At 49.1% G+C, this 17,181-nt stretch overlaps 1 protein-coding gene across 5 annotated transcripts in view; it reads left to right on the top strand.

Moving 5' to 3' along the window:
- The window catches only part of LRP1B (LDL receptor related protein 1B), a 646,717-nt gene that overhangs the window by 591,727 nt on the left and 37,809 nt on the right, over positions 1–17,181 (top strand). For 4 of the 5 annotated variants that reach the window (XM_064154536.1, XM_064154527.1, XM_064154516.1 and 1 more), the window contains 6 exons: positions 3,355–3,578; positions 3,836–3,942; positions 6,448–6,564; positions 7,786–7,959; positions 8,488–8,613; positions 12,551–12,715. In XM_064154536.1, the coding sequence (XP_064010606.1) occupies positions 3,355–3,578; positions 3,836–3,942; positions 6,448–6,564; positions 7,786–7,959; positions 8,488–8,613; positions 12,551–12,715 (913 nt within the window). Of the gene's footprint in view, positions 1–3,354; positions 3,579–3,835; positions 3,943–6,447; positions 6,565–7,785; positions 7,964–8,487; positions 8,614–12,550; positions 12,716–17,181 lie in introns of those variants that run through there. The other variant, XM_064154546.1, reaches the window with a different exon arrangement.

Raw genomic sequence — 17,181 nt, 5'->3', positions numbered from 1 at the left:
GTTCTCTTCAAAGGGTGTCAAGCTGACCTGGGCTGTGGTTGTGCAGAGAGTCTTCAAACCACTGTGTTCCTAATAAGATCTATTATGTTCCATGGAGCATCAAAGGAGGCTGAAATGATTGTGGGGAGGGAGGGGTGGGATTTTGTTCCTGTATTTGCATCGTGATTCTGTATGCAGAGCTAACATAATCCAAATAAGCTATTAGGTAAAAGCTCATTTACACTAAGCAGTTTTCCTAGACAGCATGAGAAGATGCATAAGACACCAGAAATAAGCAGGAGCTAAGCTGGAACTTAATGAGCACAGCTGAGAATTCCAGTCAAGGCATCAGCTACTGCTTTTCACTCTCTCATTTTAGTCTCTTACACCAGATGACTGTCTTCCATTTCTCCTGGCTCTCTCCTCATTCATTTCATGTCTCATATACAGCCCAGCAGCACTGGGATTTCATGTCTGTGCAGCTGAGAAGGATGAGAAAGGATCACTGTTGATAAGCCCCTCAGCCATCTTTCAGAGTGGTTTGAGGATGTCCCTTTATCTCATCTATTTCTACCACCCTCTCTCTGGGGGCCATCTCTCACTCTTCGTGGTGTCCCCTGCTGTGTGCTTCCCAGGTCCCAGCAGAAGCAGCCCTTCTGTGCAAGGTGGTTCTGGACCAGTCCAAAGGCAGGCAAGGGACTGTGCTGGCCATAAGTGCTGCTCCAGCTGCTTCAGAAAGAAGGCTTGGTTCCAGCCTCGGGGGCTGCTGCCACTGACCCCCAAGTGGGGGTGCCCAGGTGCAAGGGGCTGCCTGAATATTGCCAGAGCTCAGAGGAGCTTGGGTTGGGCATCCAGGGGTGCTTATCTACGGATAGCCTTCGGGTGTCCTGTCCTTTACAAGAGGGCTGCTTGGGTAAAGTAACACAGGCAAGAGGCTGGTGCAGCCCAGTGCTACATTTTGTGGTACCTGCTGCCAGGATCCTCATTTTGTCTCTGCTGATGCTGCTATTTATTTTGGCGTAACTTCTAACAAATGGCTGTGACCCTGATGCAAAATAAATACTATTTTGTGGGTGGGGTGTTTAATTTTGCTGCTGTAACAGGAAGAAAGGCAGGCTTCTTTGTATCCTTAGAACATGCATTCTGTGGCAGTTCTTGCTGAATTAAAGGTTTCTGAGCAGTGAACTATCTAAATTCACCCTTGCAGTCAAGTTACTTCACCTAGAGAATGAAGTGACCTTTATGTTATGATGAGAATAGACTATGAATGTCTTGTGGTATTAGGGAGCTCTGGCACCTGAGGAAAACAAGTTATTTCAGGCTTTTCTTTGCTGGATTTTAGCTCAGCAGCATTCCCTTCCTGCCTTTGCCAGGGGACTGACATCATTGTCCGTAATTTAACCTGATGCCGTTCCAGGTAGAGAGGCAAACAGCTGCCTGTGTATTTAGCTCATCTGGCTCTTGAAGGTCCTCTGATAAGCTGCATTCACACTACAAATAGAGGCACAGAGTCAGAGAAATGTTTTGGTTGGAAGAGACCTTGAAGATGACGGAGTCCAGCCATGAACACAGCCAAGTCTCTCTGAAACCCCTCCAGGATGGTGATTCCACCACTGGCCTGGGCAGCCTGAGCCAAGTCCTGATAACCCACAAGGGGAAAAAATATTCCTCATATCCAACCTAAATCTCCTCTGGTGCAGCTTGAGGCCATTTCACCGTGCTGAGGAGAGGGTCTTGGGGGTGCTGGTGGATGAGAAGCGCAGTCTGAGCTGTCAGTGTTGCTCTCACAGCCCCAGAGAGCAACCAGAGCCTGGGCTGCAGCAAGAGCAGTGTAGGCAGCAGGGCAAGGGAAGTGACCTTGTCCCTCTGCTCCACACTGCTGAGACCCCACCTGGAGTATTGCATCCAGTGCTGGAGCCCCTGGATAAGAGTGCTATGGAGGTGCTGGAAGGTGTCCAGAGAAGGGCCATGAGGATGAGCAGAGGGCTGGAGCTGCTCTGCTGTGAGGAGAGACTGAGGCAGTTGGGGCTGTGCAGTCTGGAGAGGAGAAGGCTCCCAGGTGACCTTCTTGTGGCCTTGCAGGACCTGAAGGGGGCTACAAGAAAGCTGGGGAGGGACTTTTTAGGCTGTAAGGGAGTGACAGGACTGGGGAGAGTGGAACAAAGCTGGAAATGGGGAGATTCAGCCTGGATGTTAGGAAAAAGCTGTTTAGCATGAGGGTGGTGAGAGGCTGGAAGGGATTGCCCTGGGGGGTGGTTGAAGCCTCATCCCTGGAGGTGTTTAAGGCCAGGCTGGATGAGGCTGTGGCCAGCCTGATGTAGTGTGAGGTGTCCCTGCCTATGACAGAGGGTTTGGAACTGGCTGCTCCTTGTGGTCCCTTCCAACCCTGACTGATTGTGTGATTTTTTTCTTGCTCTGTTGCTTGTGGCTTGGGAGAAGAGACCAACCCTCACCTGACCCACCCTCCTTTCAGACAGTTGTACAAAAGCCAGAAGGTCTCCCCTCAGCCTCCTTTCCTGAAGCTGAGGAGGAAGGGTTTGAGTGTGAGGGTGGTGAGAGTCTGTCCCAGGCTGCCCAGGGAGGCTGTGGCTGCCTCCTGCCTGGGGGTGTAGCAGGCCAGGCTGGATGAGGTTTTGAGCAGCTGAGTGTAGCTGAGAGGTGTCTCTGGGCATGGTGGGGAGGGTAGAGCTGATGAGCCCCGAGGTCCCTTCCAGCCTGAGCCATTCCAGGGTCCCGTGGCTGTGTGATTGCACACCTGAGTGTCACACTGACTCTAGTTTTTACCCTGTTGAACACAGGGCCGCTGAACAGCAAGGGAAGAGAAACAGTTTAAAATTTCCTTGCAGTTGCATACTAGCAGAGGTAATTTTGTGATCCCTTCTGGATGCTGTGGTTTTATTTAGCCTTGGCAGACTGCTCAGCAGCCATCCCTCCTAATGCTCCTGTTTGCAGTGAGGGCTTTGGGCTGGTTCGTGCTGCATGGACTCCAGTGGCTCTATAACCTTAATTCTTCCTTTTCCTTCCCTTTTGAACCAGAGTGTGGACATTTTTCTGCTTCAGTGTCAATGGTTGTAGTAGTTAATCCTCAGTGTAGGTAGCTTTAGACTGGAGACAACATCTGTGAGCCATTGCCGTGTTCTCCCACGTTGGACAGCGCTGCAGCTTTGTCACCATGCAGCAGAACTGTCACTTAATTCTTGCACAGCCTCTCTCCTGCAGGTGGGATTTGTGTCTTCCCAGTGCAGTCTGTTTAAGTACTTCACAGTAGGAGAAGTCCGAGTTACTTAACTGGGCAACGTTACATAAGTGTGTGGCTGTGCAGCTGCTGTGAAAGGTCACCTCTGTAAATCTGACTGTAACATCTGTTCCTTTCAGTGTCCAGAATTCAAAAGGCCTCGGGGCATTGCTGTTGACTGGGTTGCTGGGAACATTTACTGGACTGATCATTCCAGAATGCATTGGTTCAGCTACTACACCACCCACTGGACCAGCCTGAGATACTCTATCAATGTAGGACAGTTGAATGGACCTAACTGTACGAGACTCCTCAGCAGCATGGCAGGAGAGCCGTACGCAATCGCTGTGAACCCTAGGAAGGGGTATGTATGCTTCGGCACTGCTCTCCTTCAGGCATTAACACACAGCTGCAGAGTAAGAGAAATAGAATGGTGCCTGCAGGTCTCTGAGGCCCCCAAGTCGTTTCCTCCTTAGCTTTCCCGCTCAGTTTAGCTGTAGTAAACCAGGCTCAGTCACCTCCTGTCTTTCAAGCAGGCTGAAAGGCTCAGAATAATTTAACAGTAGTGTTTTGAGGTTCTGTGTAGGCATCCAACTGGCATTGTGTGTTGAACACTTGTAGGATGATGTACTGGACTGTCATTGGGGACCGCTCTCACATAGAGGAGTCGTCCATGGACGGTACTCTGCGCAGGATATTGGTGCAGAAGAACTTGCAGAGGCCTACAGGTATGCAGCTGATCCACTTAGCCAAACTGAGTGGCACTTGCTAGCTCGGGGTAGATTTATTGGCTGAATTCCAGTCTCAGCTTTCTAGGCTGGGTATTCATAGGCAGTAACTAATCAAATGCTTGCTCTGTTTGCAAATGGTGCAGAAGTTGAAGTCCTACTAAGATGTACCAAAGCTCCATGCCAGGATTTTCCAAAGCAATAGCCAAGGACTCTATGTGGAATCAGTTAAATGGGATTTATTCAGCAACACTGAACAAGCAAAGTCAAGGGAGGGAACACCACTCAGTGGTGAGACGCAGCTCTATGAATGCATAGGAAACCTCCCAGCCTGTCGTACTTAGAGTCCAGAACACACTGCAGGGTGGTGTGAACCAAGGGTCAGGCGTTCAAAGAAGCAGCAGCTTTAATTGTTTCTGAATTGTACAGAACGAGTTTGAAGCTTGACAGTGCATGCTGAGATCTTCTGCATTGCCCTTCAGACTCCTCCAGCAGGGTGCAAGTAACTCTTATGACAGAGAGCTGCTGGTAAATCCAGAAGGAGATGGGGCCCTGTCAAACAGCAGCATCCTGTCTCCAAACCACCGATGATTTGTCCATGACCTATTTTCTCATGCAGTACTTGATGTTTCTCCAGGCTTACAACGACAATTTGCTGTTGTTGCATTGCAGATTACAGGTTGCCCAACTTTGGTGTGTAGATCTCTTGCAGCACAGGCTTCTTTCAAGAGGATGTCATCTGAATACCTCAGCATCTCAGAAGCTGCCCCTATCACAGCAGCAGGGAATCATTTCACAGACTGTTGTGTCCTAGGCTAAGATGGGCTTGCAGATTACAGTCAGCCCTTAAGGAAGCCTTTTGATTGACAAAATTAGATTGAAATGCAGCAGCTTACGAAATCACACAGGTGATGAGCAAAGCTTTGAGGAGGGGAAGGTTATGCTCCTTAGGTCAGCAAGAAGCACAACAGCGATGATAAAGCCCGTGGAGCCAGCAGTAAACCCTGTAGGAGCCCTCGGGTTAGCCTGGCAAGCGGCAGAGCTTCAGCTGATCTCAGTTTTTGCTCTACTCCTGCACAAACCACTCTGAGCAGATCAGAAATACAAATCTTTGACTTGAGTTCTAATTGCTGAAATTGTGCTTTCTGGGTTCCTATCAGCTGGCTGGTTGCTTGCCAGGGCTGTGTCCTACAGAGCCAGCCACCACTTCCCTGGTCATTAAAGGGCAGTCAGCACACCATCAGCCTTTTGTGGTTTTCTGATGAGGGAGCATCAGTATTGAGTCAGTGAATTGCATTGATGCTGTAGGCAGCAATGGTATCAAGCATCTGAAACTGCAGGGATTTCCTTCTGCCCTGAAAGAAAGTAGGCTGCTGCAGCTTTTCTTCACAAACTTTTCCTTGCTGTGTTTCATAGACAGACAGTTTCATAAAGGCATTTAGCCAGAGCTGGGTTTCCTTAGGAGGGCAAGAGGAATGGGAGTACAGAAATCAGCAGAGCTGCCACAAATGAGCAGGCTTTGCAAAGAGGGAATTCACTGGTGCCTTGCCACACTATTTCATTTTCTGCACCTTCTGCCTGGAAATGCTCCTGTGGCATCTTTCCTTGGCCCTCTTCCCTTGCTTCCTGGCAGAAGGCAGACATTTGTGGAGGCTCTTCATTTTTCCCCAGCTATTTCATGCATGTCCATCTCTTTGTAGAGCGAGTGCAAGGAAGAGCCCAAGCCTTGACATTTCCTGCTGAAGTACCAGAGCCCCAGAGACAGGACTCTGCACTTGTCCATACTGAGCTCCATGAGCTTCCCCTTCACCCGGCTCTCCAGCCTGTCCAGATCTGCTTGGATGGCAGCAGAGCCTGACTGGGTGTCAGCCAGCCCCCAGTTCTGTTGTTGCCTAGGGGCTGGGTAACCACAATGGCAGCTGTCTTCTGCTCTCAGGTCTGCTCCCAGTCACCCACAGCTGTGCTTTTGCTCTGCTATGGCTGTGAGCACATTCAGCTGCCAACACCTGTGCAAGTCTCACAGCACTGATGCAGTTGCAGTCACCCTGCAGTAGTGGATGCATGGGAAGTACTGGAGATAAGACAAGGATGATGATTAAATACTCGTGGAAAACAGGCTGGGTTAGGAAGGCTGGAGGAGATCTGAAGGTCTGGTTTTGCCCTGTGGTCGCTGCTGCTGGGAGATCTGCTGACATGGTGGAGCAAACTACAGGATTAGAGGCTATGTTTAATTCCCACCTGGTTTATATCCCTGCCTGCTGAGGATAATGGGTTTGGAAAGGTCCTGACCTTGGAAGAGAAAGTAAAGGAAGCTGGAAGGCAGGGCTGCCTCCAGGGCAGGCCTAAGCAGATGCTACGTTTCGTTCTCCTTACTTTCCCATCCTGGTGGCTTAATTTTACTGTGGCCCTGTTCTGTGTTCACAAGAGTACAAAGGGGATAAGGCTGCCATGACTGTTTGTGTGTCAGGGCTTCCATAGCTATTTGAGCTTCTCTCTGCTGTGCAGGCCTGGTGGTGGATCAGTTCAGCCAGCGCCTGTTCTGGGCAGACTTTGAGCTCTCTGTCATCGGCAGTGTTCTGTTTGATGGCTCCGACTCGGTCGTCTCCGTGAGCACCAAGCAAGGTATGGGGAGTCCATTTCCCTTCTAGTTCATCTGGCAGGAGCTTCACTCTTCAGAGGAGCTGTGCCAGCAAAAAGCTGTCATTGTTAGATAACAGGTATTGCTGGTGTTAGAGATGCTTCAGGGTATTGTCTGCGTGAGCAGAAGCACACAGAGCTGTGGAGTGAGTCCAGAGGAGGCCACCAAGATGCTCCAAGGGCTGGAGCAGCTCTGCTGTGAGCACAGGCTGAGGGAGCTGGGGGGGGGTGCAGCCTGCAGAGGAGAAGGCTCCAGGGGGGCTTAGAGCTGCCTTCCAATATCTAGCTGGCTTTTGCTGTAGGATTTCCCTGCTTTTTAATAATCAGCCACTCTCTGAGGACAGCAGTGTGCCCTTGGGGCAGCAGTGTGCCCTTATGGCCAAGAGGGCCAAGGGGATCCTGGGGTGCATTAAGAAGAGTGTGTCCAGCAGATCAAGGGAGGTTCTTCTCTGCCACTACTTTGTCCTGGTGAGACCTCCTCTTGAGTACTGCCTTTTGGGCTCCCCAGGTGAAGAGGGACAGGGATCTGCTGGAGAGGGTCCGGTGGAGGTCTATGAGGATGATGAGGGGACTGGAGCACTGCCTGGTGAGGAGAGGCTGAGGGACCTGGGGCTGCTTAGTCTGGAGAGGAGAAGACTGAGAGGGGATTTGGTAAATATCTATACCTATCTGAGGTCTGCCAGGAGAGGGGGCACAGGCTCTGCTCACTGCTCCCTGGGATAGGACAAGCAGCAATGGATGGAAGCTGCAGCACAGCAGGTTCCAGCTCAACACAAGGAGGAACTTCTTGCCTGGAAGGGTCCCAGAGCACTGGCACAGGCTGCCCAGAGAGGTTGTGGAGTCTCCTTCTCTGGAGCCTTTCCAGGCCTGTCTGGATGCGTTCCTGTGTGCCCTGAGCTAGACTGTATGGTGCTGCTCTGGCAGTGGGGTTGGACTGGATGATCTCCTTGGGTCCCTTCCAACCCCTGACACCTGTGATCTGTGAGTTGTGTGGAATGCTAACACAAAGCTGGGGACTTCAGCTGCTTGAAAGATGATTTCTTACTAAGAGAGCTGCTTTTTAGAGTCTGTGTGGGCACAAAGCATGTCTGAATCCTGACGTCTTGAGGTGGTGATTGCAAAACCAGAGTAGAAGTCATTATTGAAGTTGTTTGTTGTGTGAAGCAGAGCAGATACATTGCTGCTTGTTGTTCATTTGTGTTTCAGGTTTGCTGCATCCACACAGAATTGACGTTTTTGAGGATTACATCTATGGAGCAGGCCCCAAAAATGGCGCATTTAAGGTGCACAAATTTGGCAGGAGCCTGGTGGAATATCTCAGTGTGGATGTTGCTAAAGCAAAAAGTGCCTTGGTTTTTCACCGCTACAAACAAATGGACTGTGAGTAAGCATAACTACCTGAAGCTCAACATGGAGCAGGCTCACCCTGGGGAGGGAGCACAGAAGGCAGTTGTGCAAACACAGGCCCCAGCCCGACTGTGCAAGCAGCAGGTAGATTGTCTGCTGCCTCCAGATCACCTCAGCTCAGAGATCTTGATGCGTCTTCTCTCGTTCGAAAGGACGCTGGACAGATGTGTGCCTTGTGTGCCCGCGGTGTAGATGAACTCTAAAACAGTGGGGAGAGAGCTGAATACAAATGCCTTTGTCCACAGCCAGAGGAGCTTTCTGTCTGTCTGTTGCCACTACACTTTTTTGGTGCTGGAGTATATTCTGCCCTGCATGAGTCTTGCACTGCTGTTTGAGCGTGTTCAGCAGCTGCAGGCTGCTGAGATCCTGGGAGCTGGAGGTGTGACAGAGATTTCCTGTCTGGTTCTTTGGGTTTTTCCCTAGTTCTAGAGCACGGTGTAATTCTGAAAACAAGCTAAACACTAACCCACAGCATCTTTGCTATTTTGTCGTTTTAAACAGTGCCTAACCCATGCTTGGACCTGACATGTGAATTCATTTGCTTACTCAACCCTTCTGGTGCCACCTGTGCTTGTCCAGAAGGAAAATCCTTAGTGAATGGAACATGCATCGATCAGAGCCTCTTAGGTAGGTACTGGGACCTGCAGGAGAACCAAAAACCAAAGAGCTGGTCAGCTGCTGGCATTGCAGGGAGCTGGGCAGTCAGGGGTCTCGTGGAGTTGAGCTGTGTATCACCTGTTTGAAACAGAAGCAATGTGGGAAGAAATGAAATGCTTGACTGGTAGCAACTGTTTAGATTCCTAAAAGTGAAAAATGGCCTCTAAGCTGAACTGAACCAGATGGGGGGTGGCCTCTTCTCCCAGGCAACCACCAACAAAACAAGGGGACACAATCTCAAGTTGTGCCGGGGGAAGTATAGGCTGGATGTTAGGAGGAAGTTCTTCACAGAGAGAGTGATTGGCATTGGAATGGGCTGCCCAGGAAGGTGGTGGAGGCACCATCCCTGGAGGCGTTAAAGCAAAGCCTGGATGAGGCACTTAGTGCCATGGTCTGGTTGACTGGTTAGGGCTGGGGGATAGATAGGGCTGGATGATCTTGGAGGTCTCTTCCAACCTGGTTGATTCTATGATGCAAGAGGATGTTTCAAAGAGAATGGCTTTAGATGTGGACTAAGAGAAGGCTAAAAAGCTCTAAAGCATTTTGGGTTCCAAATTAAACATTATCAAGGCAGGAGAGAAAAAAAACAACCTTAAAGGCCATCAGGAAACACCTTTGCTTAGACTGCAGCCAGGGGCTTATAAGAACAGCAGAGCAAAGAGTAATAACTTTGAAGCAACAAGCAAAAAAGAACAACAACTGAAATCTATTTATCTAAAATTACATCTTTCACTAACATCTCTAACGGCTAATACCAAGGAGCAGAAACCAGACTGTGTGGTGAAAGAGCTACTAAATTCTTGCTGTGCTGTAGAGGGAAAAAAGACCTTTTCCTTGGACAAAGATTATTAACCATTCCCAGTCTGACTGAGGCCAGATCTGAGGTGGGTGGACTGCTGGAATTCAGGAGTTTCTAGAAAACACAGAACAGGGTTTCTCATGTGCATGAGAAGTAGGAACTCATTAGGCTGGCTTTCAAATGCTTAGATCCAGGCTGAGAAGTGGAAATAATGCACATCTTGGTGAGATTCTCAGTACTTCAAGTACTGAATTTAGCCATTAAATTAATTTGTCTGTAAAGTCATGGAGAAAATCTCACCAATTTATGCTGCCTAGTCTTTAGATATTGAATTAGCCTGACTGGGTTTTAGTATAGGGTGTGGTATTGGTTGCCTTGTGGTGTGTATTGTAGTGTGGTATTGACAAAGCTGTCTGGCAGCCTTTCTTTTTGCTCTCAGGACTGATGTTGGAGAATAAAGCAATCTGAAGAACAAGAACCACACATGAGTTTGTTAGGTAGGAGTACATTGTGTGCAAGACACCTGTAGTGCCAACTTTCATATATGCCACGCTGTGCTCTGGCAAAACCAGGGGAAATGGAGCATTTGCTACCCTTGGCTGGACATCTACCAGTATCATAGGGACACAGCTACCAAGTGTTTTACACCTGGTTTGCACCAGCTCCCACTGCCAGGGGAGAAGGGGTGGCACTGACATGGGTGTGATGGAAGGCACTGGTATGCTGCTCAAGGACTCTGGCTCCTGAGACCAGTCACAGAACCATAGAATCAACCAGGTTGGAAGAGACCCGCAAGCTCCTCCAGCCCAACCCAGCACCCAGCCCTATGCAGTCAACCAGACCATGGCACTAAGTGCCCCCTCCAGGCTTTGCTTCAACACCTCCAGGCACGGCGATCTCCTGTTGGCAGCAGGATCTGCTGCCTTTGCAAAGACATTCCTGTTGGCACTGCTCTTGCCCAGAGCAGGAGGAAGTGGGTTACGTTGTGGCAGGTGTGGGTTAATGTTCCCTCACAGCTCTTCTCTTCCATCCCAACCTGTGGAGCAAACAGTTTTCAAAAGAAATAAAAATATATGGAGGGGAAAGCAAGAGGATCTGTCTTAGGCAACACATGGGACTTACAGCTTGTTCTGATAGATTTCAGCACGTAGAAGGCTGGCAGAGAGCGAGGCCCTCATCTGGAGGGACAGAAAGATGTATGCAACCTTACCACAGCGCTGCAACTGCACTCTGTCTTCAGTAGGTGCCTTCAGCTCAGTGAAAGATGAGCGGCAGCCTTCTCTGAAAGGCAGGCAAGAACAAGTACCTGTCTGCCCCATCAGCTGGGTGCTTTCTGCTGAGGGTGGGGACACTCCTCTTGTCCCAGAGAATGCCATTCACCAGAGCTCTACTATCACCTCTCCCGTTAGCCGCCCAGACCAGTGGGTATTTCAAAGGGGAGAAGCAGCAAAGGAGTGGGATGCATTCTTCTCTAGAAAGAAAAGGTTGTTACAGAAATGCCAGTAAAAGATGTGTGTGTGCCTGGGGGAGGACACTATCAACAACGGAATGAGTGAAGGAAAACTACCACTGGAGCCTTTCTTCATAGCAGAGATGTTCACATTCCTCAACCATCCCTCAGGCTCTCCACTGGACTCTCTCCAGCAGGTCTCTGCCTCTCTTTAACTGGGGGGCCCAAAACTGGGCAGAGAGTTCCAGGTGTGGTCTCATCAGGGCAGAGCAGAGGGGCAGGAGAACCTCCTTTGATGCTATTTTCCTGTCTTTAATTCCCACTCTGTATTAATGTCCTCATTTTATTTTCCCCCACAAATTTTCTATCAACTTCTGTGGCTCTGCTCTATAACATGTTTGTGATGTGCTGTGGGTAAGGTTCATAGCAAGGAACTTCAGTTCTGTACTGAACTGTCTTCTGAAGTCTGTACTTCAGTCTCACCAAGTTCTGCTCTATAAACTCCTGACTAATGATAAGTAAAACAGATAAGATAAGCAAAACAAAAATAGCCCTGCTCTCCAATAAGCTATGCTACATTATCCATTTAAACAGCCTCTGTAATGAGTAACTGAAGAATGCTTCATGGAACATCAAAGGACTTAATGAACCACGCCAATAAATAAAACACTGAGCCATCCTCACACTCCCACCCACAAAGCAGCTTTGTTGCACCAGGTGCATATAGCCAGAGTGGCTACCAAAGATGAAGTGTCGGTGGGATTTGATGTGTTTGTTGTGAACCACCGGAGGGAGAGATGTGCCAGGCAGTCCCTTGGGGTACATGTGAGCTCTGGTGTCAGGGTCAGCTCAGTCTTTCTTCCAGTAGCTGAAGGGATCCTCCAGGAAGGCTGCAAAGGGACTCTTCATGGGGATGTCTGAGGCAGGCCAAGGGGGAATGGTTTGGAGCTGAGGCAGAGCAGGGTTTGAGTGGAGCTGAGGAAGAAGTTGTTGATTCTGAGGGTGGTGAGAGTCTGGCCCAGGCTGCCTCCTGCCTGGGGGTGTTGCAGGCCAGGTTGGATGAGGCCTTGAGTGTAGCTGAGACGTGTCCCTGAGCATGGTGGGGAGGGTGGAGCGGATGAGCTCTGAGGTCCCTTCCCGCCTGATTCGGTGGTTCTGTGATCAGACCCCAGAAGTTTTGTGAGCAGGTTGGATCCGAAGTTACCTGTCTGCATCATCTCAGCACTGCCTGTGATTGGAGGCAGCCAAACCCTGCCAAGGACAAGGACTACAGGCAGGGAAGAGACACTTGGGCACATCTGAAGAGAAGTCTGCTGCATGAACACAGCTACGCTGCTGGGCTCTGCAGAGGCCTTGCTGGAGAGAATGACTCAGCTTGAGGCCTGCCTAAATTCTGCACTTAAAGTGCAATGTGTGTCTCAAAACATCCAGAGAGAGGCTGTGGTGTGCCTGTGTCAGTGCTACACCTCAACAAATACAGGACAAATGAGAACCTTGGCTCTTTTTCAGTAGACACTGTGGGCATAAACTGTTAATTCCTCCATCTTGAGAAGGGATCCCTGCTTGGCAGAGATGTGCAGCTCTGGTCACGGCACAAGGACCTGTTTTGCTGGTTAGGAAATGGGGCTGTTGACAGCGTCTCTGTGCTCTTGCTGCAGATGAGACTTGCAAATTAACCTGTGAAAACGGGGGGAAGTGCATCATCAATGAGAAGGGGGACCCCCGGTGTCACTGCTGGCCCAGTTACTCTGGAGAAAGGTGTGAGACCAACCACTGCTACAACTACTGCCAGAACGGAGGCACCTGCGGAGCCTCTCTGCTCGGTGAGTACTTCCAAGCCCTACCTGCCTTAAAGCAGATGGTTTGTCTTTGTTCCCTCTTTCTGGTGCCTTCTTCATGGTGCAACTCACTTGCTTTGCCTGTGATTAGTGACATGCAAGTCACACTTGACTCACTCTGAGTTGTGGGTTTCACTCATGTGCCTGCTGGTTTGGTAGAATCAAGCTGCACCCTGGCAAAAGGAGCGTAGAAGTGAGTGGGCAGTACAGGGAATCACATGTTGAGGTGTAGAATTGGAACTGTAAATTGTGAGGCCCAGAGAGGCTACATCTGGACCAAGCACCTACATCTTGCTCTCTCTTTATCTCACTTCTCCCTCTAGACTTTTTGCCTGTACACACAGAAATATTTCCTTGAGTTACAGAGTTGTGTGGCCTCAGTTTTCTACCTTTGTCTCACTGAAATTCACAAAAATGAGCATTTAACTCCTCTGATTCCCAGGAAGATTTGGTTGATCAGAACTCAGATCCTTTGTTTTCCCGAGGGAATTTGAAATTGTTTTTAGGGAGATGACCTGAACTGTCAGAAAGTGAGGATTTGACAGTAGGTCTTTGTCCCTGACACGCAAGCTGTTGCAGCTTCTATAATGCAATTAGTGTTTGGGCTAGAAAGTGTGATAAGAAGTACTCTAAAATGTATTAATGTGGGGAGAAGCAAGTTGAATTCCATTTTCTGCTCCAAGGGATATTCAAATACTTGATGGAAAGTAGGACAGCTGGGGAAGAATTTGCTGTCTAATCTCTTCTTCTCAGAAGCCTGTCAGCTGCTAAAGATGGTGGGAAGAATTTTCTCTTGTGTGATGAAGTCATCAACCCCCTGATCTGTGAAGGAAAAGTACAGGCTTGAGGGAGCTTCTGACTAGTTAGTGCAAGGGAGCTCCCTGTGACACACGATTAGGTGGCTTAGTCTCTGGGACAAAGGGGGCTTAGATCCCAGTTTTCTTTAGTTCCCCTTAGTTGCTAACTCCAGCTTATGTAGTGTAGTAGTTTAGCTTCGCTGTCTGTGCTGGCTTCTGTGGAGCCTCTTGCTATCTGCTGAGATGTGATGGCAATAATGTAAGTGGCTGCAAATCCATCAGTGTGCCATGTGCCAAACAGAGGATGCTTCACCTCCGAGTACTTGAGGGTTAATAATGTTGTTCATCGTTAACATCACTAATAGTGACTGAGCATGAGAAAATGAGAATTATTGTACTTGAAGTTGATTAATTGTACTTGAAAGTGCTTCTAGCAGCTGGTGGAACTGCTGACACAAATGATAAGCAGAGATTTTTATCAATGCAGTGAGATCAATACATGTTTAGTGAGGACATGCAAGTGAATTAAAGTAAGTCATGGGTGATTTAAATGATGTGCAAATCTTCCTTGTCATCCAAGAGTGTTTACTCTGGCACCTCTACATGCTTGGCATTTAAGCAACACTTTGGTGGGACTAGAAGTCTTCACAGAGTTAGTTACTGCAGCTCTTAGAACTCAGCTCTGTCCCAGAGTTGTGTTTAGTCCTTTTCTTCTGGCAGTAGCCATAGGGCTCTCTTGCCACGAGCTGCCACTTGCTGTGCTCACACAGCCATGCTATCACCTGTGTTTTGTTTTATTTTACATGATTTTATTTCCCGCTGCTAAGTCCAGCTTTTGCAGTCTCTCTTTTGCAATCTGCTGAAATAGTTCACGTAGTAGGTCTGGTCAGCAGTGAGGCAAGAAGAGAGATGAGTGGATTCTACAGTGTACTAAATAGTGAATCGTGCCCCCAGCTGCTACAGAGGGCCTGCAGATGCAGGCATGAGCCTTATTTCTGCTCAAACAGATACATCGTTGGTGTGCCTGCACCAAAACTGTGTTGGCAGAGCCAGCATGGAAGTCACCACAGTCCACATCTCACTCTTCAAATGCCTGATTTTTGAGACTCTGAATCTCCAAGAGCAGCTAAAGCTTGTGCCAGGACAAGCAGGGAGCTGGCTCTGCTGACTCTCACTGGGCAGACCTGCTGAGAGGAGTGTTCTGCTGTACTGTGTCCACCTGCCTGGATCAGAGTTTTACGTAGGTATTTTGGTTTAACCAGCTTTCTTGCCTACCATTTCCAGTTCAGGGGAGCAGCCACACCTTAAAGTCACTGCCATAGCTTCCATGTGCTGGAGATGTGGGGACAAAGGCCACCTATCACTCCACATCACCTTGACTCCTCCCAGCATGCCGGATCAAACTTCCCATATCTCATTGCCTTGCCCCTGCGCCCTCTAAATATGCCATTAAGAAGAGATGTCTTTCTTATCAGACTGGATTTCTTGACTCTATCAGGCCATAAATTGAAACAGGACACCTCAAAAGCATCAAAAACTGTGATTAGGTCACCAAAGTTTCATTCCTCTGTTGTCTTTGCAGCAACCATTTCCTCTTTCCAGTCACATGCACTGCTGTGCCAAGCTTGCCACTGAGTCCCTGCACGCCGCAAGTGCTTCAGCTGCAGGGGCTGCAGGCTCTTCCCAGCTGGAAACCAGGCTGTGGAATCCAGATCGGAGCAGCATTCACCCACTTCCTTCTTGCGGTCTCAGCCTTCAAGGCAGAGCTGCCTCGGAGGTTGCCCTGCTTTGTCAGGCTCGTCTGAGAGTGGCCAGTGTAGCTGGAACTTCAGCTTGCCTCTTGCTAGGGGCAGGAACAAAAGGTGCCTCGTTACCAGGGCTTATGCTTTCCCTTCAGCAGCTTTGCCTTGGGTGATGGTACCTGGCACTTTGATCTGTCCACCAGCCAGAGGTAAGCTGCATTTTACGTTTAGCCTGGAGAGAACATAATTACTTTGTTAACAGAAATTCAGCTCAAGGTCGCCTTAATTTCTTCTGTCTGTGCACAGCACCACGCAGGCTGCAGCGCTGAGAGGCAGGTTGTTAAAGAGCAGCACTTCCAGTGCGGGTTCATCACTCAGCTGCTTCACCAACCCAACACAGCTGAGTGGCACAAAGTTTCCCAAGGTTGTCCTTCTTAAAGAAGTGCTGCAGTTCTCTCTCTGGCAGCTGAGAGCTGTGCGAGCACCAACCCAAAACACCAATGACTCGGCGTCATCTCAGCCTGCCCGACTCTTCCTCAGTGCTCATCTCTTACCCACCTCGGGCAGCTCTGCAGTGCTCTAAGTGTCCTTCTGCACCCACAGCCTTTCAGAGCTTAGGAGCTGCCAGCAAGTTTAGCCCCACAGGCAGCTGAGCCTCTGCTGAGTCCCTGCTGCTAGGCGCTTCCTTGGAGACAGGGAACTTCCTTACTGTTGCCTTCTGGCTCAAAACCCAAGGAAGAGATCCTGAAAACAAACCTTTTGTCATATTTTGCTACCAATAAAATCATTCACAGCTTCACAGGTTGCATTGGGTTGCAAGGGACCCTCAAAGGTCCTCTCGTCCAAACCCCTACACTCAGCTGGGACACCTCCAACTAGAGCAGACTGCCCAGGGACACATCCAGTCTGATCTTGAATGTCTCCAGGGGTGGGGCCTCAAACACAGCCCTGGGCAGCCTACTCCAGTATTTTACCACCCTCCTTGTGCAGAACTTCCACATAATGTCCAATCTAAATCTGCCCTGCCCTGGTTTCAAACCATTGTCCTCATCCTACTGCTACAATCCATTCTGAACAGTCCCTCTCCAGTTTTCCTGTAGGTCCCCTTCAGATACTGAAATGCAGCTCTAAGGTCTCCCCAGAGTCTTCTTTTCTCCAGGCTGACCAGACCCAATTCCTTCAGCCTGTCCTCAGAGCAGAGGTTCTCAATCCCTCTGATCATCTTGGTGGCCCTTCTCTGGACCTGTTCCATCAAGTCCATGTCTCTCTTGTGCTGGAGACCTCATAGCTGCACACAGCGCTCCAGGTGAGGTCTCAGCAGAGGAGAGGGGTAGAATCTCTTCTCTTGGTGCAGCCCAGCTTCTCACCTACCAGCATCCACAAGTCCTTTTCTGGAGGGCTGCTCTAATTTTGTCATCTCCCAGCCTGGGTTGCTGTCAAGGGGTGCCCTGGCTGGTGCAGCAGGTGAAACCCTTTCCTGGTCACCCTGCGTGTTCCAGTGCATGTGTAAATCCTGTTCTCCTTCCCCACCTAACTTACAACAGGAATGTGGTAACTAATGAAGTAAATTGCAGAGCATTACTCAATTTATAAAACATGACTGTGCTAAATCTTTGCCGAATGTGTTAAGTTGTAGAACCTCATTATCTGCACACAAATGTTAATTTGTTAAACAAATCCCACTGGCAATTCAGGGATTATTCACTGTTGGTTTACTTACTGCTAAGCCTTTTGGCAAATTCCTGTGTGAGCACTACAGAGCTGGAGATTGGGGCAGCTTTAATTAAAATTTATAAGTTTATGACAGTTGTATTGAACTACAATGGTAGAAGAAAGAAAATGTCATCAGTTAATTAAAAGTACACATCTGAGACGTGTAATTAAAAGTTAGGGTATAATAATGAATACTTTC

Source organism: Pogoniulus pusillus, chromosome 2 (assembly GCF_015220805.1).
Source record: "Pogoniulus pusillus isolate bPogPus1 chromosome 2, bPogPus1.pri, whole genome shotgun sequence".
In the NCBI taxonomy this organism is placed as follows: domain Eukaryota; kingdom Metazoa; phylum Chordata; class Aves; order Piciformes; family Lybiidae; genus Pogoniulus; species Pogoniulus pusillus.
Note: the sequence above shows the minus strand (reverse complement) of the source record. Positions and strands in the feature narration are given on the sequence as shown.